The sequence below is a fragment of the Tympanuchus pallidicinctus genome, unplaced genomic scaffold (genome assembly GCF_026119805.1).
Source record: "Tympanuchus pallidicinctus isolate F22 unplaced genomic scaffold, pur_lepc_1.0 scaffold3, whole genome shotgun sequence".
Lineage (NCBI taxonomy): Eukaryota > Metazoa > Chordata > Aves > Galliformes > Phasianidae > Tympanuchus > Tympanuchus pallidicinctus.
The window spans coordinates 12012122-12039829 of NW_026294747.1; the positions used below are offsets into that span (position 1 = coordinate 12012122).

Below are 27708 nucleotides of genomic sequence, written 5' to 3' on the forward strand. Positions count from 1 at the left end.
GTAGTTGAAGTTAGGCTTCAACTCTGATAAAGTTTGTAGTTACAAGCTGCAGTCTAGAAGACACAATCAACAAAGAGGACAATGTTAAGACCGTGTGACCACCAGACTTTGCTTTGTTGCCAGGAGAAATTACAGCTTTAGCAAGATAAAAGCTTTGGCATTTACCCAAGGAGATCCTATTCCTTGTCATAATACATACACTTTGGTATTCTTGTGGAGCTGGCCTTTGTCTCTTGGCCTGCGTAAGAGATGAATGTTCTCTGACTCTGACTTTATTTGCAGAAAACAAAGAGTCTCTGTCATAGCCCACGTATCTCATTGTATCTTCTAAAAAAATACAAAGGGATATCACGCATCTCTAGACACTGCTGTCATGCATCTTCTGCTCAAGAATTTTTCTCATAGCAATATGATTTTTGAACCCAGGAGAAAGATCACTCTTACTTTTGCCTGGTCCTGCCCCAAAGGGGTTTTATCCTCTTCTGCTTACTGCCCTCACTTTCGCTGTTCTGTTCTCACTCTTTCTTCTCTTGCATCCAAATGGTCAGTAATGAGGATGACAGGAATGAATGGGGCTGGTTAGGAAAAGATGAGAGATGTTATTCTGTAATCCCAAACATTCTTGTAAGAAGTATATTTTGCCCTCAGCCACTATGAGGCAACTTCTTATCAGCAGCATCAAATGATAAAGTGAGAAGGCACACAGCACGTTCCATTACTCACCTGATCTACTGCCCAGTCCTTTGCCTATTTTTGAATGCATTTGGATTTTCAAATCCTTTAAAACTCATAGTGACATTGTTTAAAAACCACTCACCAAACCACCATTCAAATGGGTCCACCTTTCACCTTCAAATCGAATTCCCTTTACTTGTGTTTCTTTTACTTGATGAAAGCTTTCATCTTTGACCTTAGACTTTCTGAACGTGAAAACTGTACAGTTTAAGATCTAGCAGCTTGCGCCAGCTATATACTAGAAATGACTGATCAGAATTCTTTTTTTCTCTGAAATGCTAGGCTACTACTTTTATTATCCTTCCATCTGACTACTTTATGGCCAGTAAGTGCTCTGTTAGAAAAATAAGCCAGTTTGCATCAGTACAGACCTATCCATTTTGAAGGACAAAAATTACATATCTTGCCTGTGACAGATGGTGAACTAGTGGCAATAAATTGCTTCTCTTCACTGACTGCATTTGATCTCTGTTTAGAACAGACTAGTGCTATGTATTCTGTATTTAGGCTAAATTCAAACAAGTAGGGAGTCTACTACAGAATGCACTAGAGTAATAATCCACTTACACTTAACAAAACACAGGAACTTAGAAAATCAAAGAATGTGAAAATTTAGCCAATTTCCAGAGGCTGACAGAAATAATTCTAAGGGTAAACTCCACACAAAACAATGGCATAATCCCCGGGAATATATCACTTTTACTGATGATATTAGATTACTGGTCAAGAAAAGAAAGAAAAATTTAAAACAAACAAAAATCAAGACAAAAATGTGCAAAGGCTGAAACATTGTCATCTTTTTCAATGAGCTGAAAATACTGCATACAAAAATAATCACATGCTGTGGTTCACAGACTAAAGAGGGATTCCAGCGTGATAGAGGCTCTGTGATCCCTTCTCTAGAAATCTGACTTGTTGCTAACACAAACGCACTTATCAAATCAGAAGACTGTGGAAATGAGATGTAAGGTGAATAAGATATCACGAATGGTGAGTCTAATAAATGTATCAAGGAACCAACTTTCACTTACCCCTTCAATAACATAATTCAGAAACAAGAGCCCAACAAGAGCCCAGCTTAGACACAGAGAAATCTGCGCTGAGAGTTAAACTTTCCACAACAAAACCAAAACAACCGACAACCCAAACCAATTCCACCCACCATTCCAAATAGACTCTAAAGCCAGGCTGTCCCTTTCCATGTTCATTTCACAGTGTTGATGAGTCCTCCCTCACACTTCTGTTCTTAGATCAGCTACTCTGGCACAGAGTGGGCATGTGAATACACATACGTGCATATTGCTGTAGGAGGAAAAACAATGCATATGAATGAGATCTTGCAGTTTGGATTGATAAATCTGGCTACGCTGCCAGACACGGAGCTTAAGAAGAGAAGGAGTGACCGCATCTCTTCATAACCCTGACCTTTGTGATGGCTGACTGTCTGCTCTCTATGTTTCTCCCAAAAGCCTGAAGACCAAGATGATAGTGGGCGTAGTAAAACCAATCCCACTTGGTTTTCCTTCTTTTGACCCAAAAGCAGAGAGACGTTTCTCTTGTTCTGTGATGCCTTACTAATTTTGACTTCAATTCTGACAGCTTTCCTTCCATCCTCTTCAGACACAAATAAGCTAAGCATGCAAAGGAGAAAGATCGGAGCAAAAGGATCTATGCAGGAACGTTTCTCTCTGAATCCTGGAGAAAAGTGTTGCCTTTGTCTTTATAGAGGAAAGCAGATACTGACATACTGATAGATACTGAGTACAAATATCCAACTCAAGCAAAAACTACCATTTCCCAAAGCAGAAATGTCTTTTGCCTAATCCACTGGAGATGTTTTCATCACAAAATTCTGAGATGTATTGAGATCAAAAGGTGGCCAGAAGATGCTAAGCCTCTGGAAGGGTCCCTGGCAACATAGACTCCCTCAAGGGAGTCGAGGGATGCTCCCTCGAAAACACTGGTTATCAACATTTTGGATTAAAAAATATGTACAATGCAGTGAATTATTTACTGTATTCTAAGCCTAAGAAGCAACAGGCAGAGAGAAAGAAGAAATATGAAACAGAAATTGATTACCATGGTCCACTGTAGAGAAAGGAGGGGTAGGAATTACAGTACCTGAATACTTCACCAACTTTATCTTTTAGATAAAACCTTTAGATTTAGATATCCTTTAGATGCTCTGAGACATATTACCAGCTATGGTGCCAATATGACTTATAATTCTGAGTAAATCATTTAGCCTCTCTGTTCAGCTTCATTATGAATGGAATAAATCTTGCCAGCTGAGCCACTGGGAATTACATGGAGGACAAACTTGAGAAGCTCTTCTGTATTAAACTTAACTGCACTCTCTTCAGTGATTTTAGTCTTTAATTCTATGTAAACCTGTATGTCTGCCTATCTCAGAGTACTAACAAAAGGACAAAGCATCACTGATCTGTTAGCATGAGAGGAAGAGGATGACTATATAAACGTCATGGCCAATGACTGACAAACAAGAAATCGGGCTACGCTCTGCCATGTTCAGTAAGTGTGAAAAGCCATATGAAAGAGACAGGGGAGTTGGTTCTAAATAAAATCATCTCAGGTTATTATAAGCTAACACACCTGGAGATAGGAATTCAGTCCTCTGGGAAACAACTGTGTTGCAGGTATTAGTACTGCTATTACAGGTATAAATAGACCAGGGTAGAAAGATGGAGAGGGCAGGTAGAATATTTTAGAAATTATTTATTTTCTTAGAGAGTGTCCAGTAAAAAGAGAAGCCTGATAAGACGCACAGTTTAGCATAGTCTCTATTGTCAACTCAGTTTCAAACCTCCTGAGTAGCAGAAGAGGCAGTTTCACTCATCTCAAGTGCTACTGTAAGGCCAGAGTTCCTTTCTGCTAGTTCTAAACGCTTCTTAAGTCTACCTCTGCCATCAGAAGAGATCAGAAGCTGATATAAGGTCCTTCAGACCTCAAATTCTATTAAAAAAAAAAAAAAAGAGAGAAATATGTTAATTATATTAATTACAATAAGGCTGTAGTAGAAATAGGAGAATTAACTCCAACTGCTAGACAGAATAACACTTTAAGAGACATTTGAATATTTTGATCTTGAGTGAGTAGAGCGCACTTGCCTAGTGCAAGATGGCAAACGTGCAGTCTTTATATGCAGATAAGGTAGGATGCTACTTGCTTTGAACTGATGCAGAGCAGCCTGACTTTACCAGTGACCACACTTTCAAAACATTCCATGTATGCAGAACGGAAGCGGACAGCAGGTTAGATTTCTCTCAGCATATAAATTGTTTACTTCTACTGGAGTCAGTGAACCACCACTGACTAATACATGCTGAAGAACTCTGCATGCACCTCGAAGTCAGTATGTGAGGGACTGTCATACCTTGTTTGCCATAAAACAATTATCTTTTAGAAAGCCTCTTTATACGCAAGGCAACTTATGAAGCCAAGTTCTCTCTTATTTGCACAATCCTATCCTACCATCAACATATTCTTTACTAGATGAACAGCAATTTGATGATAGAACAAGTTACTTTATTAACTGAGTTAATTTTGACACTGTAGGGCACTGAACAGCTGAAAACATTATCAGGAGTTCCACTTATAACACTATTCAAAACATTTCTGGTACTTCTGTTATTTCTAAGGAGTACTTAGATGGAATAGTGTTGCCCTATCAAAGGAATCAGTAGCAATAGAATATAGCTAGCAAGGTTTACATAAAACTAACAGTCATGTTATGCTCAAAAGCTTAAGTTTATTGCTCTATTTAATGACTACTGCCAGTATTTTTAAAAAGATTGCCAGTTCTTCTTGCTAGCTTCTCACTGAAGGAAATATTTTAAATACAGCAATAAAATCAAGTAGTTCAAGATAACACATTTTGCCACATAGTCATGCAAACCCTGCTGATAGGATTTTTACAGGCTCATGGATACAGAATAAACACAAAGGATGTGTACTAAAATACTGGGAAACTTTCCCCACAGCGATGAAGTTGTAGGCATAACATTTTAGGCCCTACCCTGCATCTGTTGATGTCAATGACAAAACCTCAATAGGAGCAGGATCAGCCCTTATTGTTCTGAGAGCTGCTTTACCTTTTCCTGATGAAGAGGCGAAGTAAATCCACAGAATCTTCTGCCCTAACAAAAGCAGTGAGTTTTGGTTATTGTTACAAATAGAGAAGCAAAAATACTTCCAGTAAATGATTGCAGCTTCCATTCACAAATCACTCTGATGTAAAGGGTCCTGTGTATCTCCATTTATCACTGCTCAAAGAACTTCAACACGTGCTTACCTCTAAGCATTGAATACACCAACTGAAGCCTTCACTGCCAGACTAAGGTCTAAAAACAAAAGCATGGGAAGTAGTCTGCATTATTTACTACGGCTTGGGCTAGAGATTACAAAGGGATAACATTATCAAAACTTAGTTTGAGGGGAAATGTATCAAGAAGCAGCCACACATTGCGTGATCATTTTTTCTTAAGCTGCTTATGGAATTTGCGTTTCTAGTCATATTAATTTTAATGGATGCTGGCCATTTGGTCTCCTTTAAAGCTTTGGAACAGGCTTAAATTCAAAATATGGGTGATCTTATTATTACATTTCAAATAAAGATGGATTCAAGTAAAAAGAAATTCCTCACCTCCGATTTCTGGCAAAACTACTGGGATTGTTGTTTTTATGGCCACATAAAAAGACAAAACACTTTCAAAAATCAAATCTGATTTACAGAATCAGATGCCAACATATTGAGAAAAGAAAACTGAAGAATTAATATTATTTCAACTTCTCCTCTATCCACCACAAATTCATCCAAGTTGTCATGATAGCAGGGTAACGTTGCTGGTAAGAACTAGAGGCAAGAATTTGTCTCACATCAGTGAAATACTTTTTTCCCTATAGTTCTGATAACACCAGTGATGGACTGCTTTAAAAAAATAAAACCAAGCAAACGTGATGTGTGAATCCTTATTTCAACATGAATCCACTTGAGTCTTTCAATGCAGAGGCTCAGAGGTTTATGATATACACAGTATTCGGTAATTTTATATGTAAAAACAATCAGAAAGAGGCAAAAAGTTACTTTCAAGCTTAGTCAACATACGGCACATATTTCAGCATGACAATTCAAAAAGTTTCACACTGTATTTTGATATAATAGCAATTATGTTTTAAAAACAGCAAACTGAAGACAGTGCTCTTTTTTCTTTTCCTTTTTTTGATTTTGTAACAAATGAAGCTACTGTTCTTATTTACAAAATAAATAAGCCTTTTTTGGTGAAGATTATGTCCTGTCACATATGTTTAAGACCAGGTGTACTTCAGCTCTTAAATGTCAATGCAAACAAGAGCATAAAAGCAATATCAAAGTAAAATATATCTTTTTGTCCAGCTAAGACAGCCAGGTTACCACGTGTCTCTTATTAGATCTGAAATATATCTGAATGCAGTCAAAAGTTCTCTTGGTTTTAGCCTTTAGGAATATCATGAACACTTATTCTTCTGCTGCTCTAGAAAGCTGTTTTCCGTACAAGCTCATGACATGATGGACAAATTGATACTGTTCACAAGTCTGGATCATTCCTCCCCTGAAAAGGAAAGAAAAAAAAGGGGAGGGAAACAGCAACCGTTTTACACACAAATAACATCCTAGGAAATGGCACAGCTAGTATGAAGCTGGTGTTAAATACAACAGTTCTATTCCAAAGCCTACTGAAACAAACAAGATAGTGTCAATGAACTGCAACCAGCTTGCAGTCTGACCTTGAGCTCTGTTCTGAATGTCTCTGCTAACAAGTAACAGAAGGTAATCAGAATGAGAACAGCAGAGGCACTCAACCAGTAAGGCAACACCACCATTATTTGTTGCATTTGTGTTACTATAGCACCTGTACTCTAAGCACCATTTAACATCATCATAATCACAGAACGGTTTGGGTTGGAGGAGACCTTTAAGATCATCTAATTCCAACCCCCTGCAATAGGCAGGGACACCTTCCACTAAAGCAGGTAGCTCAAAGCCCCATCTAGCCTGGCCTTAAAAGCCTCCAGGGAGAAGTCATCCACAACAATGAGTGATTTCACTAAAATCTCTTGGTGAAAAGCAACTCATATCCCAAAGCCCTAAAAAGACAGGTGTAAAAAAGCGAGCATGAAGAGCTGAAGCAGCTTCTCTAAGTCTTTAAAGCTGCACTACGGCCTGAATGCAAGAGCAAATTCAGGGCTACAGACGGCCACGCCAGGCCAGCTCAGAAAATCTGTGCAACACATAACTCTCCCAGTCTGCAAAGAGGGATCATTCTTCTGCACCATCCAAGGCTGTGCTCTTGAAAGATTACCAGGGAACCAGGTGATGTGCAGTAGGACTGTGGACCAGATATTGAAATCTTGACAAAGGACAACTAGTAACTGAATTAACTGCCATGCACACCTTGACTAGTAAGAGTCTCCAAGCACAGAAGTCTGTTTTGGTTCAGCTTTTACTGTTCTCTTTAAACCTGCAAACCTGAAAAGACCTGCAAGCAGGAGCAGAAAAACAATTTTCTTTTCTGTGTACCATTAGCCCTTGTATTTCTGCAAATAGCATATTAATGAACACAAGTACTACAGCAGGAGACAAACACAAAGAACACCACCTAATTCTGCTAAGAGCAGCACATCAATAGTGATGCAATCTCTTGATTATCTCTTCTGAAGAAAATAAAAACCTGTGACTCACATTCAAAGGTTTATGCAAAATTGTGCCAGCACTAGAGCTGGTACACAGATCTGGGGAATGCAGTGTCAAAAGAAGTCTGAAATGATGACTGGTGTTGAGGACGTGGGAACCCACGGGTGGCCAGCACCAACCAGACTGTATCAGGTTGAGAAAAGGCATGTGTGTACACTGCCTTAGAAATTCCCACCAGAGGAAATGAAAGAACAATTGGGGCCTCTGAGCCAAATGGATAGCAGACTGGCAGCACCTCCTTGGGGACTGCCCTCTTCTATGGAGCTCAGCTTAACAATTGTGTAATGTTGCTAGAAGTAAGATGAGGTAATAAAATAGCCTCTTCCTTCAACCTTTTGCAATTATTTTGTTAAGGGACTGTTTTAAGCAGTGGAGGAAAACAACCAGCAATGGATGGAGATGAAGCCATAGGTTACTCTGGAGGTCCTGTGTTCAGGAGTGCTGAGAAAGCCAGACAAAGTCATAGGAATGCTCACTCATGGGGGTCTGACTGGGATGCAGTTCTCTTTGTAGCACCTCAAATGATGATAGGTTTTAGAGTTGTGATCAAAGCAATGTTGACAATGCACTAATATTGTGACTGTTGCCAAACAGTGCTTGCACAGTGTCAGAACTTTTCTGATTCTCACTCTTCCATCCCACTGAATAGACCAGGGATGTGCGGGAAGTTGAGTGGGAAGATAATCAGGCAGATAATCAGAACTGACCAAAGAGACCATTTAACACCTTGCTCAGCAACAAAACAGAGGAGAGAGTAGAGTTAGATTACTAGCCTTTTTTTTTTTTTTTAGTTTTTAGTTTAATTTTTTATTTTTTACTGGGGGAGTTGCCAGGTATTTCTCTGTTCATGGGAGGAGGTAAGAGACTTTGCATCACTTTCTTTTTTTTTTGTTCTCTTCCTTTATTATCCCACTTTTCCGTTGCCTGTTAGTTTATTTTTTCCTATTCATCAATGACATCACTTTACTCTTTTCATTCTTCTTCAATAAGCAAAGGTGGGAAACACAAACTGCATTTTTAAAGAAACTATTTCTTAGGAAATCCTCTCTATCTGTTCTACTTAATACAAATAGGCAAACTGAGTCATTCCATGTCATGCAAAGCATTTAAATATATTTATGTCAGTCCATGACAAACAAGGAACGTTAAGTTATATCTGGGAATAATTCCCCATGCAATCTATTAACATGAGGTTGCACACTGAAGTTGTAGCAACAGAAGCACTAGCGTGGACACTGAGATCCTTGCTATATGATAGCTTCCTCCCTTTCCCACATATACAGCATAGATGGCAGGTTCTTGTGTCCAGGCTCTTTGCACAGATTTGTAGCAAAGGGAATGTGTGAGGGAATGAAGGGAATGAAACATGACCTTTTTGCCCCTCAAAAGAATCCTAAAAGTGGGTTCTTAGGGCAACATCACTGCTGCTGTAAAGCAGTGAGGTACACTCAATTAAGAATCTGCTCTGGCCTCCATCCAACCTGCTTTTCTCATGTGCTTTCTCTAGCCACCAGATGGGAGAAGATGGATAGGATCCTTCCCATAGCTGCTGGCTCATTTTGTGTAGCATCCAAAGTCACCCAAAGCTTTTGTGACAGTGGATATCAATATGACTTCAAGATCCATTTTTCACCACTTGAAAAAATCACACTTTCCTACAGCAAGGTGGTGATTTGTCTGCTTTCCATCATGAGTATTTCCTCTCGTGTTATTAAATAGCTTTTTCATGTCCCATCTGTCTACTGAGATGTATATGGCAGCAAGAAGCACCTGCAGGCTTCCTTTTGCTCTGTGGCATCCCTTAAGCATAATCTCCCTTATCTAGTATCTACAAATAACTGGCAATTCCTTCTCCTAGAAAAAAAAAAAAGAGTAATTTTAATTTATTTTCTGTACCAAGCATATTTTTAAAGGTGTCTTTGACCACTGTATGGCTGTTTTCCTGTGTAACATTAGTAATGAACACAAGATATGTTAGACCTTGCGAGCTATTTCACTGGACCATGGCCAACAAGCATTCACTTAATCACATTCTAGTGTTTTTTTTTTCCTCAAGAAGTCTTCCCTTGTCAGGTCTGAAATCCACTGAAACAGCCGAATTTCCAAGCCCCTGCAGGTCTCTATCAGAGCCTCAGTAGGGCAGCGAGTGATTTGTTTTCTGCCTCCCACCGAGCACAGTTTCTCATCTGAAATAAAGTTCAGAATGGGTTTGAGGTTGTTTTTGTTTTTTTGTCAGAAAAATATTTGGTATGCTTTTCGTGACATTTCTTCTTCTGACTACATTTATCATTATCGTTAGAAAAGAACACTGAGACATGTTTTGATGGCACTTGAAACCAGTGGGAGAGGAAAAAAAAAATAACATCACTGGTGCAAATTCAGATCTGTTTACTTCATAATCAAACTCGAGGTGGTGTGTTAAGAAATACTTAAGTGGAAGCCACTGAATTTCTGGAGATTTTCACAGCTCCTCTCACATGTCTGCAAACACTCCAACCTAAGTATACTCTTCCCTTTCCCGCAATGTCTCAAGCAGCAATGCCCTGCCAACAGCATCCACAGTTCCAACTATGTGAGGCCAGTTTTCTTTACTCTTCCTGAGAGCAAAGAGCTGTTCTACAGCTCTGAATCAAATGCAACAGCCATTTGAGCCCTATGAACATTGTGCCAACTCCTCTGCTGGTGAAAACGGTCATTTCCTACTGCACTGAAGTCTGCACAGCTATGCAGATTTTGATGCCAACCATGAACCTAGCTCAGTTGCTAAGGATATTTGTTAAGGTTTTCTTCTCTAATAACATGAGCAAGATAAAGCTGCTTAGAACAGAACTACTTCGTTCCAGGAATGTTCTCTCTAAGCCTTTATTGGCCTTTGTTCCTCTCCACTTCCCATTTGTTCCTCCTTAAGCAAAGGGAAAGATTAACATTTTTCTTTTTATTTTTCTGAAAGGAAATGGGTTTTCTTACCTGTCTAACCGTAACTGGCAAGTTGTTCGCAATATGTCAACTATGCCCTCACTCTTCAGCTGCTTACAACAGACACTAGTTGCAATAAAGCAGCCCGTCCTCCCGATGCCTGCACTAAGGGAGGAAAAAGGAGAGAGAGGCAGCAAAGATGTTAGAACGGCTTTGGAATCTTTCTTGTTAAACAAATGCCCTTAAACCAACAGTTAAACCCCATTATCTTTTTCCTGCTTCCAAACTCTGAGGGATGGGTGCTCTTGAATATGAAGCCTTAACTAGGAAAAGGTAATAGTTCCAATGGAACAACATAATTCACACTGTGAGCCACTCACACCAAAAGGCTTCAGCTTTTTGTATTGCACACAGAGAGATAAAAATGTACTATGTACTGTCTCACCTGATGTCATTGAACTTGTCAAAATAAACAGTTAAATAGTATTTCTTGGTTAGATGTGCTTTGAAGGCAACTATTATTTTGAGGGCAACCTTTGCTTTGAGATTCTTAACCCTAACAGCTTCTTGAAAACTACTTTCATTCATGTGTACGGTAAAAAACTCTTGGTTAGATTATTGGAGCTAACAGCAATATGACAAGTACAATTACATTTGCTCTCCAATCTGCAGTCTATTAATTCTCTGAATTAGCAAAGTGAGAGAACAAATTCACCAAAATTCATCTTTTCTGAACATTTCTGTATTTGATTCAGTCTTTGTAAGTGACCAGAATTTATTTCATTCTGAAAGGCACAGTGCTATGAAAGCTGTGAATTCTTATCACCTTATAAAAAACTCAAATTCTGACAGTCCCTCTTATGTGTTAAATAATTATAATTCTCTGTAAGAAATCCTGCTTTCATTTAAATTGTGCTCAGGTCACAACACAAGAACACTGGTAACAAACGTACAAGCAACAATGGAGTCTACAGATGGCTGCTGCTAGCAAACTCTTAATACTGTTTTTCTTCGTGTGTATAGACTTTGAATTCAGTGTTTATACTTGTCAGGGAACCTGCACTAGTATCAGATGCATTTGAATTGTTTTAACTTATATTACAGAATGATTGAGGCAATTCAGTGGAAATCTGCTGGATGAACTTAGTCCTGAATCTCAGCCTTCGAATAACTGTGATGGTGGCATCTACCTGATCTAAAGATTTTGTCCCTTCAACTCTGTGCCTCATGCCCTGATATATTTTTTTGTTTATCAAAATGTCAAACATTTCAGAGTGCCATAATCAAGCAGTACATACCTACTGTATAAAGGTTCCCTTCTATAGATCTCGGTATCTTGCAAGGAAAGGGAACAACACTCATTTTTGTAGAAATCTAACAGCACTGAGACATCACTGTCCCAGGCCACGTTACAGTGGATGAGACAAAGTCATAATTCTTCCAAGACTTCAACATTATCCACAGGACTTCATCTGGACTCCTAGTCTACCGTTAATGAAGATGCTTTTAAGAATTTCTTCACGATCAGACTCATTTTTAACATCACTGAGGGCAAAATCACCATGATTATGGCTCTGCTGAGGATCTCCCACAGCAGCAAAAGGAGCAACTTGCTAGTACTGTGCAGAATCCAAACCTCACCCAATTACTTGCTTGCACACACTACTCTCAATTAGAGGCAACATATTAAATTCCTTCCTGGAGAAAATACCTGCAGCTGAGGATAATCTGAAATGGCACTGGTCCTCAGTTATCACAAAATACTTCATAGCTTCATCACCATATCTGTTTGTGGTTATTTTACATAAAAATGACCTATTTTCCTCATACTGTGATGGATTCATGGGCATGACACTATATAAGAGGAAAAGGCAAATATGCAAATCAAGAGTGCTGTGGTGATCAGACTTTTCACCTGCAGCAAATACCATATTTCTCAAAGGAACTCTTAAAAAATCACAGGTTTTCACAGAATCATGCAATCACAGAATAGCAGGGGTTGAAAGGGATCTCCAGAGATCATCTAGCCCAGCCACCCTGCTAAAAAAGGCTACCTACAGTTACACAGGAAAGCATCCAGATAGGTTCTGAATATCCCCAGAGAAGGAGAGTCCAACAGTCTCTCTGGGCAGCTTGTTCCAGTGCTCTGTCACCCTCAAAGTAAAGTTTTCCTCATGTTCAAATTGAACTTCAAGTGTTTCCATTACTGCCCGTTGCTCCTTGTCCTTCTGGTCACCACCAAAAACTCACCCACTTGACACCCACTCTTTGGATATTTACAAGCATTTGTAAGGTCCCCTCTCAATTTTCTGTTCCCCAGGCTGAACAGTCCTGGGCTTCTCAACCTTTTCTCACAAGGGAAATTATCCAGGCCCCTTATCTTTGTAGCCCCCCACTTGACTCTCTCTAGATGTTCCCTGTCTTTCTTGAACTGGGGAACTCCATTGCAAAAGGAACCATGTTATAAACCAGTTCTTATTTTTCTCTGAACTCTTCCCTATTTGTCAAAAATTGGTTTAAAACACGAGCAGAAAAAGTAGACACAGTACTTTAGTACATATAGAGGAAATGATAACCGTACATTCCTTACTGACTTTCCTTTTCTGGATTGAAAGACTGTATTTGACCTCCTGGGTTCAACATTATACAAAGAGTCCACATAACCAACTGTAACCTCCAAGTCATTTTTTTTTGAGATGCCTTCTTTCCAGGAAACCAGTCCTGAGTAAAACATCCATTTATTTATACTAGACGTATGATCTTGTTATTAGCTGCACTAAAATGCACTTTCTAAGTAATCCAATTCATCAAACAATCAAGACCTGAAAATATCTGATTCCAACACTATTTAGGGCAGCATTATATGATCATTTTATTAATGATTTCTCTGTATTTGCTGATAGGTGGATCTCTGACAACACTGGGCTATGAACCATTCATGCTAGAGTGACTTTAAAAAAAAAGTTTCTGTTGTCTAATAACCTCTTCACCACAGTTTTCAGATAACAGCTATCTGACATTTCCTAGAAAACGTTATGCAGAATTAGATGAAATTCCTTACAGAAACTCCAAAGGCATTTTTGGCAAAATGTACTTTTACTGAAATTATGGAAAATTATCCTGGTAGCATTACTACATTACTTAGCAGACTTTATTTACCTGCAATAACTGTTTTGAGGATTGAGTTGTGGTATTCAAGTAATCACATTTAATCTTCCTAAATGCTAGCAAAACAAGACTTGTTTAAAGCCCTCTTTAAAATATGTATTATTATTTTAAGTTAAATGTTCTCATTTTTCTGCTTGCATGCATCTTCCTACTCAGTTTCACCCATTGTGTGTTTAGTTTTGGTAAAGTAGTGCTTTTAAGATCATTAAATGCATATATTTCTGGTAAAGCAAACAAAATACGGTTGTTGTAACTTATAACTAAACCAACAACAACAACTTCTGTCTACAGGTCGGTCTGTATCTGTGCGCAACAGAAAACTGTTATTAAATTTTAGGAGTTCAAAGAAAATTTAAAGTAGTTGGACCAGATCTCTTGCATGTCTCTGACCAATGGTTCAACAGTGACAGCACCTGTAGCGAGCCACTGTATGCAAAGCAGCATACAATGCTTACTCACCTGCAGTGAACAATCACTGGAGCATTCTTCTCTTCTGCATTCTGCATTGCCTCTTCCACTTCCAGTACTAGTTGTAACAGAGGAGGAGCTTGATCTGGTGTCTTCTGGTCTGGCCAAGATGTGTACCAGTAATGTTTCAGGTTTCTGACTTCTTCTCCTTTCTGCAATGCAGTTAGGACAAACATCACATTTTCAGGACAACATCATTTTTAAAAATTCCAATTTTAAGTCATACTGAAAACTAATCTTTAAGAATGAGATGAGTAAATCTATGCTAAAGGAAACAACAGATGCAAATGACAAGCCACACAGCACAAAAATCTGGACTTCAAAGATTGCATCTACACTTCAGCAAACTGCCTCAAGAAAAAAACAAGCCCCCCCGTCCCCAAAGTACCCTGCTCTTTTAGCGCCAAGAGCTGCGTGCAAAACAGTCTGTTCCCTCTTGACAGATTCATTCAGCAGAGCTGGAGCTGTACTCGTGACATAATTGCTTTCATAATATATTTGACAGGCAGAGGGCCAGAAATCATATCTCTGTCTTTGATAGCTAGCTAGCTAGATGAGGGATAAGAGATGGGAGATTATTTTTCTCTCTTTTCTGACAGACAGACTCTTATCAGTTTCCTGTCACTTACACTCCTCTCTTTGACATGGTGACAGATTCACTGGAAGGCGAGAATTATATCTAGATGCAGTCCGGGGTTTCTGATGAGATACAAATTCTGATTCCCTCCCTGTGTGTTTCAAGCATGGACATGAATATAGCAAATGTGCCTTTTATCTGTTCTGAGTGCCAAGCAGCACTCAGTGCTTCTGATTTTGTGTTCAAAGTGACGTCCTTCTGCCTGATTTCTAAAGGTGCCAACCAGTAACATACAGCTCAGTCACTGTATAAACTGGTTGGCACAGGACTATGCAAAATATCTTCACAAAGTCCAGAAAGTTAGGTGTTAGTTTCCACGACCTTTCCTCAAACACAAGGCCAAATAAGTTTAGGATGGGTGGAGGTGGGAAAAGAAGAGCAAATTTAACACGGATAACTGGGAATAGATTTTGTCATCTAGACTCTAAAGACCCTAGGACTATTAGTCAATGGATGACAAAAGTGCTCCATGACTGCCACCTTCTGTTCTTCTCCTGGGGTGGAGAAACTTTGCATAGCTTCACTGTAAAATGGATTAGGGAAGAAGCGATCTAATTAAATCTTCATTTTCAAATGGATCAACTTTCCCCTTTGTCTTAACACACAAACTGTGACCAGTTTTGTGAGTTATCAGCATTCCAGCAGAATTAAGCTGTATATTGTTCTTGCTGTTGTACTGCATGTTGGAATAATTTCTATTAAAGGTCAGGGCAAATCTGCAACACACTTGTAGCTATTATTTACTTCCTGTTTGTTGGAAAGCATGATTTTCTCCTTGATGCGTGAGCGATAGATCTTCCACAGTCCCAGTCCCAGCATGAGATTTCATATCCTGGCATTCTGCCTATTAGCATGTGGCTGAAGAGACTTGAAAATGTTTGGTAAAAGGAAGATTTTTTCAGTTTGGAAAGAAATTGCATTGTTATATTGAGGTCAGGGGTAGATTTTGTAGATGAAGGATATACAGAGGTTATGTAAATACACTGTTTTTATTAAAACTCATAGGTTGAGATTCTAAAATCTGGCAATTAAAATAGTTGTAAAATAGGACTCTGGTACTTCAGGCTAAGTAGCATCTCAGCACTTAAGTAAATTCCATTCAACCTCTCTATCCACAAGATAACCAAACTGTTTCTGGTAAGTAAAACTACATGAATAATTGGAAAAATACTACACATAGAAAAATAAGCATATAGAATGTTATAGTGAAAAGTCTTTATAAAGGTCATGGACAGTTTTTGTATCTGAGAGTGGTATGATCCCTTAAAACATCTTCAAAGTCAAGTCGGCCAAATTGCTCAAAGATTTTTAAGGGGGATCTGCCACGGTGAACAGCAGGAGTTATTGCCACACTACTGATGTGTTATGCAGGCCAGTAATCCTATCTCTGAGGGAAGCTGAAGAAACAATGGCAACAAGAATCTTTTTATCAGTTCTCAACACCCTCACATCCTGTCAGCAGCACAGAAGTCATTTTAGGTAAAAACAGCTGGTGGATATCTACCAGCATCTTAATGATGCACATCAAGAAATACAGTCAATGTTTCCTAGTGGTCTCCTGCTACAAAAATTATAAAATCTTACGCAAATATAAATTTCCTATTAGTAATCAATAACCTCTTGCCTAAGTCCACAGACCAAAGAGTATACAAGCCTCTGAATTCCACAGAACACCACCAAAGAGTTCAGTGGGTAAATCCACATATGTTGTCTGTATTATGACTTGCAAATGCTGGTAAGAAGCTCTCAGTGGACCAACACATCACTATAAATTACCAGTTACAAATTATAGAATCACAGAACATCCTCAGTTGTAAGGGACACACATGGATCATGGAGTCCAAATCCTAGCTCCACAGAGGACCACCCAAAATCTAAACCCTATGTCTGAGACTGTTGCCCATATGCTTCTTGAACTCTAGTATTGGTGCTGTCATCACTACCCCGGGTAAACTGTTCCAGTGCCCTACCACACTCTAATGAAAAATCTTTCCCAAATCCCCAACCAGACCCTCCCCTGATGCAACTTCATGCTGTTCCTTTGGGTCCTGTTGCTGTTATGAGAGAAGTGATCAGACAATGCAGAAGACACAGGCAGAATGAGCCACCAATTTCTTCCATTGAGTAAAGCCTGTACTACTACAATTGGCCCGGAAGTGTTCAGATTGTATATATGCAGTCTAAATCTTACACTACTTATTGTAGTCTTTGAGGAACTGGGCAGAGCTGCAGTAATTAAAAGTGAGATTTGTACATTAGTATGCTGTGCAGAAGATTTCTATACAGATCTCTATTAACAGTCCTGTTTAGGAGTTTAGATAGCAGAGTTATTTTAAGTACATTTGAGTGATTTACCTTTAGGGTGATGAGCCTTAAACGGTAGTCATCTGCTTGTATGACTTGGTTAACTATGATTTCTATTCCTTCATAGGTGATCTGTTCCTCTGGCCAATATTCTGTGCATTTCTATGTGCAATAAAAAAATAAATCTAATTAATCAGACATCCAGAGAGGCTCATTTTTACCTCTCTGAAATTGGATTCATGCATGCATAGATGAATATGAATGATAGCTGTTTCTATAATAAGTACATGTTTTCAATTTCTATACAGGGAATACATTTATAGTGATTTTTGCTGCATTCATAATAGCTTGATAGCCTGATAAAATGTACAAATCAAATAACTAACCATTTCTTTGAAATATATACACTCTTATATTTAAGCAACTTATAAACATTCTGAAGCTTCACTAGAAAGACCAGAAGCAATTTGCTTATATTTATTATAGCCTATGTTTTTAGATTGATTATTTTCTTAAGATAACAATGATCAGTACAGTACAGACTTGTCACCTATGCTTCTGTGATGTACACAAATTGATAAGAAAATACAAAATACATCTTTCATACTTTTGTTGGAGGGTCATTGCTCTCTCAATATGATCGTGTGCATAAGTGTTGTACAAAAGAACATGATTTGAGAATTCTGCATCAGAGCTAAGTAACCAAAAGGATGCAATAGCTGTGAGATATATTAGACTACTACATTTGATTTTGCTAAAACACAGCCAGAGATGCATCTAGAAAAAAAGTGACAATTAGAGAAGCTGAAACTTTGGTTCATTTGTAAATCTGAATTGTGGCACTGATAATATACACAAATGGATGGGAATCTGTAACTACTTTTACCCTGGAAGGACTGAAACATACTTTTTTTTATATGCTTTCTCTGAGACAATCAATATGCAGAAGGGACAAGCACCTCAACATGGTGTAGGGACTGTTTCATGGACAAGAAATGACATGAACAAAGAAGGGTCTAAGAAAAAGGCTCCCGTGTGATAAAGGAAGAAGAAACTTCTTGTTATCACAGGAGAATGAGAACCTGCTGCTGGACAAACCCAGTTAGAGAGGATGGTTGTAAGCTTCCTTTCCTACATGACAGCATAAAATCTTGAAGGGAGTTAAATCACACATTGCCCTCATCCATCAGAAACAATTCCATTTCAGGAAAAAGACTAACAACAGAAAAGTATCTTGCTACATTACTGAGTCAAAATTTGAGTGGGAGAGACAGTGCTGTTCCATCTGCATAGCACATCAGTTAATAACCTACTGGGAATGTGGCCCACTGTGTTTCTGTAAAATTATTTACGCAGATTGCATTTTCACTTCCTCTCCTTTCAAACTGCAGAATCCATTGTAAAAATTGTCAAGCAGCTATCAATAGCACAGACATTGCTGTGCTTAAAGGAATGGAGTAAGATTGCCCACTCATTTCTGTGGGCTGTCTGTCAGTTCACATTAGACGTGACAGAGGGCTGAGATACAGAACTCCACACATGTACGTTAGCAAAGCCATTGAACAGAGCAGGAACACAAAGCCATAGCAGAACAGAGGTTTTGGTGTTGATTTTTTTGTACTTTTGCAACTTGTTATTATATTAATATGCATTATGGAAAAAAGGAAGTGAATATAGGAGACACTCACGTGTCTTATCCTATATTTATGGTCAAGATTCCTGACACCTTTTAATTTTTGACACTAAAGTTATACACTAAAGTTATCAGAAAAGAATCATCAGCTCTCTTCCTATATAAAGGCTGCAGCAAGCTCCTGTGATGTATAGTGCAACAGTGCTGCATTACACTGCTCCCACAGTGTGGGTAAGAGGAAATTTGTATTCCTGCTATTCAATCTTGCTATGAAAACTATAGTGAAAGAAATTCTTAACAAATATATCATTCAGGAACAAAGTTTCCTCTGACTCCCTCTCTTTTATTTTATTTTTTTTTTCTCTCAAACCTGAAAGCAGTTTTGGTACATTATATCACAACATTTCAACATCTTATTTGCCACAACTTGGCAACTCTGATAAATAAGCAAGTTATTACTTCAGCACTACCTTTTAAGGATGCTTTTTATTTTTAACTTGCAAAGCATGTTAACTCTGTATCAGTCTTGTTCACACCTATTCCCCACTCCCCTAAAAATCATGCTGAAGTGATTTATTCCACACCTGGTGAAGGTTAAAGGTTTTTGCAAATGCACAATGATTGTCACTAGGCTTTCAGCTTGCACTTAAGGCTGTCTGTATGTTTGTATTCTTGGGCTTTTAAGTGTCTGAAGCATCTTCACCAAAGAAAGATGAAGTTTAAATTTCATTTAAACTCCTAATGAGTTTACAGGACCAAGCTTTGACAAACGCTGCTGTTGCAGTTTAGGAAATACCATTTGTATTTCTCCACTACTTTTTACTGCCAGAGGTGAAGATGTAAAGTCCAACACACCCAGAGCCTAGTTTGACATTCTGTGCTGGCAATGAAGGTGGCTGAAGATCAGTCATTTACCTGTGAACTGAAGACCAAACACATAGTTGCTCACACTCTACTATGGGCCAAATATTTTAGTAGATAAGTTAGTAATGAACAGTTGAAAGTCAGTAGCACTTTAAATTGCAAATAAAAATTGTGTTAAGCGTATTACCAGAAATATTGTGACACTTTACTTTCTGCAAGTAAATATAACATTTCTGTATTTTAATTTCTATATTTCAACAGTATTTCTTAGACATGTTTCAGGAAAATGGACTCCACGTCAGCTCTAGTTGTTGATTACTATAAATACCAACTTCCACAAGTCAGGGACAGGTGTATAAGGTGGCTATTAGACACTGAATCATAATAAATGCAAGGAAAAAAAAAACAACACAGACACTGTTGATCGAAGACTAGACCAAACAGAGGTAGATCAGAATCCTTTTTGAGTCCTTTAAAGAAAACTTCAAGTGAGCAAATGGAGTTCAGTTTGGAAAGACTTCAGGACAACTGGGAAAGGAAAAATGGCAAAACCAGCTGTAGGCTAAGTCAGAGACAAAAACAAGACTTTCAGTAAATTAAACTGAAAGAGGAGAAGCCCACATTTTCCCTAGTCCTAAAGAATTTAAATTCTTGTTCTGATTGTAGAGGCCACTGAACTAAGTTCAGTTCACTTATTCGGTTAGCATCTGTGCCAAAATACATCCAGAGTACAGAAAAATATATACTATATGTAATACCATTACCTCATTCATCTCTTCTATATTGGTAATCATGACAATGATGGGAGAACGCTCCTGCCACACCATTCTCCAGAAATCACTGACAGTGTTAACTATCGGTCCCTGAGTAGCAATATATACCTTCTCCTCTCCTCCATAGCCCTGCCAAGAGAACGACAAGAGATTGTTAATATCGTTTAATAGGGATGTCCACTCCCAATCTTGAAGGTTCATTTTTTAAAAGCTGGTTGGAATAAAGACTCTACAAAATCAGTTCTTCCCTTCTCTCCTGCACATACGTACATAGAGGAAAAGCACTATGCTGTCATAGCTTCAGCAATGAAAGTCCAGAGCCTTGAAATAACTCTAGCCACGTCAACACGCTTACTGAGGCTTATCTTCCAGCATGCAGTTCAGATCAACTGACAAGCAGTTTTCATCAAGAAGGGCAGAACTGTATTTTTGTCTGGTATGAACCTGTAAAATTGCACTTAGAGATTTAGTTTTCAGATAACGTAAGCAGGAGAGAGCAATCAGATCAGATAAAATGCCTTTAAAAGTAAGTGGATGCTGCAAATCTGTTTACATTAATATTGGCTGATAGAGGCCAGGCAGACAGATTGCTGAGCTCTTACCCTGATGTAGTTAGCATTGATGTAAGAGCTAAGGGGGTCGTCCTGATCAGCTGAGGTAAGGCACACTCTGCTGTGAGGATCTGAAATGTGTAAACAGATAAGCAATAGTTTATCATTTGCTGACAGAGGAGAAAGAGAGTTACAAGATAATTTTGTACAGAGAGACATTTACACACATTTATGGTCATCAGAACAGGTGTCAGTGACCTTGGAAAAATCCAGTGTTAAACGTTAAAGCAAAACAAGGTGAAGAGTGACTGGGAGTCATTCAACCTTCTCTGATAATTTTACCCACTCTGAAGCCTGTTTCATTCCTCCTGTTGTAGAAGCAGTGATCACCGTGATTCTAGAGCAGTATCAATTCCCTTGTTCAGTACCAATTAGCAAACAGCAACAGTGCACCACCAAGAGAATGTAAAAACAAACAACAGATAACATCTTCATTAAAAATAAAATGGAGCCTGCTCAAAAACCAGGACAAAATAATAAATAAGCAAAAATGGTATGATATTGGGTCAAGCAAAAAGAACCAAGCACGCAGTGGTTTCTACTGTACTATAACACGGTATAAACACTGTCCTCAGACAGATCTGATTCATGTTATCTATTATAAGATATTAGAGTCACAACGTTATGTGATCTACAGAACAAATATATTAACAGATACTGTTTTATAAAACAGAAGTACTGAAACTACTGAGTTCCTCTGAAATACAGTTCCTTCCCAGTTCACCTCCCTAGTACTGGGGAGATAGTGAGACAGGAGATGGTCTGCTTTTTAATGACTACTTCTGAAAGCCCACAAGTTGTGCCTTTAAAAGGCAACACTAGTTGCCAGATGTTTAGATCTTACTGGACTAGGTAGTGAAGACTGTTGTATAAAGTATCTTTGTGTGGGTTTTATGGAACCTGCTCAAGCTCGGGTAATGACTGCATGATTTTCCCCCTTCTAAGAACAGCAATATGTTGTGCAGCACATAGTGGATTCTGTAACAAGGCTCTTCTCTATTTGATCAAAAAGCGCCTGCAAATGCCCTAGAGAAAAGTTATAATTTTCAAGGAAATTACACAGTGCTCTTCCCAGAAGAGGACTGCCTGCTAACAAGCAGCTTCAAACTTATGAAATATCCACATCAACCTTCTTAGCTTGGCATTTTTCCAGAGCTATCCTTCTGTCATCCAAAAGTCACCTACTAACTCTCTCTACTACCAGTTGTGAGATTTGAGAATCTGCAAAAAGAATTTACTATGAAATAAATATAAATTAGATGAATTCCATCTAATTGATACATCAAGACTACTATCATGTCTCTCACTTACTACAATTATCTTGAGGGTTGCAAGAAACATATCATTATCATAAGTGACCGCTCACCTTGTAATGATAACAGCCTAGATTGCTGCTGGATATGTAGCTGGCAAAGGAATCTTAGTTATTTTCAGGTTTTTGTATTAGGGGTTTGAATTTTTGAATCTGGTTTGTTAATCAAGCATGTGCTGTTCCATAGGATAATCAGTTGCTCAAGATCGTTGTGCTGCAGATCGTTCAGCAGTTCCTGCCAGTAGTGCTGCCTGCATCTAGAGCTTGGAGGAACACTAGGTTGGTACACAAGGCAGAGCAGGCTACGTTTGGTACAGGGTACTCAGAAACCAGTCAGTGGATGGTTGAAATATGAAAAGCACTGAACTTCCCCCTCATCATGCCTTAATTCCCCCTCCTGCCTTGTGCATGAACAAATCAGTGGGATCACCAGCGTTTAATTGTGAAGTATAAACAGGATTCTTTTTTAATGTCTGGCACTGGCATATCCCTCAAAATGGAAGTAGTTGGATAAAAGTGAACATGATCAGCCCATTTCACTCCTCAAATACAACAAGCCACCCCCTGATCATAGACAGGAACATAACATTGCACACTGACTGATGGTTATTGAATTCAGGAAAAAAAAATTATGAGCATGGAATGTTTATTAATTCTAGGAGGCACAGTAGAGTAGCAACTAGTTATATGGAGACATCAAAGCAACAGCATTATCTGCCACAATTATCCATAAGGCTGAGATGAAGTTTCCAGCAAATAATTGACTTCTGGAGCGATCATGCTTAAAAATATATGGTAGTATGTTGGCATCTGTTTACATCTCTGGAAGAATCTGTGAAAAATGGTAGTAAATATGCTTTTTGATTTAAAAAACACAATATAGAATATTTAAAGTGGATCCAACGCTCAAAGTACACATTAGATAGCAAATTCAGAATATATAGAGCACTTCAAAATCTAGATATTTGGACATTCATAGTCACCAGTAACTTCTGCAATCTTCCCTTTCCAGCAAAAGCAGCATATTAATTAATTCTTGAATTATTCATCTTAGTCATTAGCACAGAAATTATGAAATATCTATTTGGGTGCTTCATACTTCTGATCTAAGGTGGAGTACAAAGCCATCAGAAGGGTAGCGTACATGGAATCATGGACTGCAGTTGGCTGGAGTTGTAAATCCAGAGTGAAAAAAACAACAACAAAAAAAAACAAAACAAAAAGCCCAACCCACCACCACTTTTTCTGGAACTATTCCCAATCCAGATTCATTGCCTAAAACAACAGGTAAACACACGCCTTTCACTTCTCTGAACTGATCTTCACTAATGTGACACTGAACAATTTGGTCTTTGCAAATAAAGGTAACTGTAGCTAATGGTGGCATTTTCCAACAGCAGTTTACAACAGAAATGAGGCATGACATCTAATTGCATCTTCAGCTAACACACCAGGGAAAATCATGATTCTTAAAAATTTTTGTACCAGAATGATTCTCAGAACTCCTACTCTTGGCTACAAATAAAAATAATGTAAAAGAAAATAAAGAGTTGGATTTTCTTCAATATCTTAATGCCACCAGATCAACTCCTGATACTTCAAAATGCCAAGTGAGAGCATGAGTCTCAGAAAAACATTGCTCAAGAAAATAATGTTGATAGAACATAGTCCTCCTACAGGAGTTTATCAAAGAAACCACTAAGTAGCACTTGAATAAACACGCCAATTTCTTGGACAGAGATTGTAAACAGCATTAAATGATGTAATCCTCACAACTTAAAAACTTAAGTGCTAATGATATTTTGTCAATCTTAGATTGCTCATGCTCTGTATGTCCTTTGAAACTTGATTTACACTTAGAAGACATGTTGCTGCTTCATAAACATGGCTTTTGGACAGTACAGCACACTTGATGTATCCTGGAAGGGAGACTGCAAAACCTTTCAGCACATGGAATAGACCAACACGTTTTACTGTCTTAAAAAAGCAGAAACTTACTTGGAAGAATTGTTTTGTAGCGATTCTTCCGCACCAGGCCTGGAATATCATATTCCTTTGGATCAACAAAGTTCATTGGAATTTCCTGCTCAAAAAAAAACCAACACAGAGTATGTTGTCATTAGACTCACAAGAGGAATTAAAAAAAAACCCATTATGTCCTGTCTGTTAGGGAGGCAAAGTGATGAAGTCAAGTGGGACATATGGTACGGTACTTCTAACAACTTATTACTAAAATATGAGTGATGTTTCCTTTTACTGTCACTGGCTTTCTTTTCTAAAATCCTTAATACAAAAATGCTCATAGTGACTAATTCATTAAGTAATATGCGAGACAGCATTTTGTTAGCTCTTCATATTATTAGAAGCGTATTTTGCAAGCGTAGGCACAGAACTAAGCTAAACGTGGTACGTAAGATACTTTATTCCAAAAGTGATGGACCTCAGACACCACCCTTTCTGACTCATGCTCCTTCCTCTCTGAAGGTGGAAGGAACTCATCTGCTAGTGACACTCACAAGCAACAAAAGATGACACAAACTATGACAGTAAGGTGTACTGACCTGACGCTATGGAGCTAGGCAGGGGTGTATATCTTTTTTTGCTCACTACATTTTACAGCTCCATGAGCAAGGTGTTAAGAGACTACCTGCTGTCTATACTGCCATTCTAAAGGAAACATGAAATTAGAGGGGTTTGTTGTTCTCCAGTGCTCATTTTCTGTACTTATGTGGCCACTGACAGCCAGGGACAAACAAGACTTTCCGTCAGCTGGTGACAGTAGGCATGTGAAAAGACAGGAGTCTCAACAGTCTCAACAGAAAAGTAGATCACAGAGCTTGAACAGTATAGTTGCAGAACATGATTTGAGAGGCCAGTAGTACTGAACATACCGGTGGTGAAGTCTGGGAATTTAGATAAGCAGAGATGTTAAATTCTGAAACTATAGAAGATTATCTGTATTCTGTCTCATATAGTACTGAGCGTACTTGGCCTTAAAGAGAAGCAATTAATGATAAAACATCTGATGGAAATAGTTTCCTCTCAATTTGAGGAGCTGCATGGGAATGAGGTCTTCATGCTTTCCCTTCTTTGTTACTTAGTACTTAAAAAAATCTACCTGAGTCAAGCTCTATGGTCTCTTTTTGGAACTTACTCATTCACCACTTGAATTGTTGTTAAAATCAAAGGAACTTTGCCTGAGTAAGTAAGAACTCCAAATGTTTTAAGAATTTCAGGACTTAGCTGTGCAAATGACAAATTTGACTTCTTTTCCAAAGTGAAACACAGCTACTTGCTTTGTCATGGATCTACACTTTAAAAACCAAGCAGGGTAGACATAGATTGAAAACATACGCCACAGATCTGGTGATAACTGTTCCATATAAACTAGGTTTTTATTTTTATTTACAGAAATGAAGTTCTGATTAAATGGCATTTTTATCTACACAAGGAAAACACACTCAAAAGCTGCCAAAGAACAGAAACATTTCTACTTCTAACATCATTTTCTTTGCTTGAAATCCATAGTGAGATTGGTCAAATTGCACATGGATTTCTTCAGCCATCAAGTCATACACTTACTGAGTATTTCCTCCCTTGAACAAGTAAAACATACTTTACTTTAAAGCAATCAGGAGTTGCCTACCCAAAAGCTGCTTTTCTTCATCTTGCATAACACACTAAGCAAGTTATACACCACAGATATCTGTCAGCCTGTTTTAAAACACCAGTTCAATCTCTCTCATCTCAGAGTCTCAAGAGCAAGTGACATTTGAAGAGTCACAGAGGAGGCAGGCTGAAAGGGGTGCTATACTGCAAAACATTATCTTCCTCCCACTCTACTGAGATTCTGTGCTTAAGAGTATATCTGAGCAGGCAGCATTTGCTGCAGCAGCTCTTGATCCCATGTTCTGAAATACCCCAGCATGCAGACTGCGTCCTGGTTACCTCCCATCTTGTGCAACCCTGCTTAGTAGACATAACACTCCTGGGCTCTGCAGCATCTTTATTCATTTATTTTGTTAGCTACAAACAATGACTCTAATGGAGACTGAAGCAATTAGGGAAGAGACGCAGATGGAATGCAATGATCCAAAAAGCCAGCATGCTCACTACATTGAAATATATCTGGTCTTTATCCTAATTAATTAATTGTAGAAATCGAATTTGCACCTCCTTGCTTTGTCTCTGTAGATGCACTTTTTTTGCCCTCAAATAAGGCTGAGCTCTCTCTCAATGATTCTATGATTCTATGATTCAAGTAGCGTTGGATAGAGTGAAAGAAGGAAACATGCATACTTCAGAATCCTAAGAGCAACCAACAGAGCACTTTACAGCTAGTTAAATACTTGTTTTTCTTCTGCAAAAAAATTACTTTTTAAGACTCTAGCTGACTGACCTAGCCATTCTGTGCTTCAGTCATCTGGAGAATGTTCAGGCTACTTAAAACAAAGCTTCATGTGAAGCATTCAACAGCAGAGAGCATGCATCCGGACTAATTTAATGCCTAAGGTGACTCAAAATTTCAAGAAGCAACATCTATAGCAAACTAGGCTTTTCTTATATAGTGAAAAAGTTTGATTTTGATTTTTCACCAGAAAGTAATATATTGAGGAAAAGAAGGAAGAAGTCTGGTGAAAATAACACTCTGCTGTTGTTTCCAGAATCAATTCTGTAGGTTTTATGTGACAAGATCACTTCAGGCTCTCAGGCATCACCATTTTGATGGATGATGAATTTCAGGCTTTCATTTCACTGATAGAATTGGAATTTCTATATATTAATTGTAGTCCCGCAGAAAACAATTGCAGGGCTCAGGAAAAACACACAATATTCTATTTTTTGGATCCCCCTAGAAGAGTCAGATACTCACAAAGAATTCTGCCTGGAGTATGAATGAATCCAGAGCTTTCTTGTGCAGTTCTTCTTCAGTAAGAATGTTTGACGCTGTCTGGAGATATTCTTGCGCTGACTGTTCGCGTGGTGACATGATATAGCCAAAACCTTGCTCAGAACAGCCTGGGGTACACATATCTAGCGTGAGTGAAACATTGGAACCCCTCCTGCAAAACAGAGCAGTCAGTTTGCTTACCACAGTATGGGCTGACCTATCACTGCCAGTATACATCAGCAATGGATAGAGTTCTGACAAAAGTAACTTTGAAAAACTGGTGACGCTTCTTGCGTAGATAAGAATAGAAGATCATTTTGTACACTGGCATGTGAAGGTCAATACTGTCAAAAGCCCACACTGACAAAGCATCGTCCCTAAAAAGGCAACTATATTTTGTTACCCAAACCGAAGCAACCTGTTAGTCAAAGGCACTGAGAAGACAACTGCAGAAAGTTTTCGTACTTGTGTAAATCGCGCGATATTTTGGAAAAGCTAAAGACAGACTGACAATTTGGACCAAGATTTTCACCTGTGATATATTAGTTTTCTTCAGGCCAGATCCTACTGAATAACCATCTCTTAGTCTCTCAGACAATATCGGCAAGGTAAGATCTTGGAATAAACATTACAGTTCAACATGAA

At 38.5% G+C, this 27708-nt stretch overlaps 1 protein-coding gene across 7 annotated transcripts in view; it reads right to left on the bottom strand.

The window, feature by feature from the left end:
- Window positions 1-18: 18 nt before the first annotated feature.
- Window positions 19-27708, bottom strand: part of PTPN5 (protein tyrosine phosphatase non-receptor type 5) — an 86558-nt gene continuing 58868 nt past the window's right edge. For 5 of the 7 annotated variants that reach the window (XM_052694061.1, XM_052694058.1, XM_052694060.1 and 2 more), the window contains 8 exons: window positions 27046-27235; window positions 24171-24255; window positions 20852-20931; window positions 20241-20378; window positions 17031-17141; window positions 14030-14190; window positions 10454-10567; window positions 4485-6344 (listed from right to left, as the gene is read on the bottom strand). In XM_052694061.1, the coding sequence (XP_052550021.1) occupies window positions 6251-6344; window positions 10454-10567; window positions 14030-14190; window positions 17031-17141; window positions 20241-20378; window positions 20852-20931; window positions 24171-24255; window positions 27046-27235 (973 nt within the window). In that variant the 3' untranslated portion in view covers window positions 4485-6250. Of the gene's footprint in view, window positions 576-4484; window positions 6345-8362; window positions 9341-10453; window positions 10568-14029; window positions 14191-17030; window positions 17142-20240; window positions 20379-20851; window positions 20932-24170; window positions 24256-27045; window positions 27236-27708 lie in introns of those variants that run through there. The other 2 variants (XM_052694064.1, XM_052694063.1) reach the window with 2 other exon arrangements.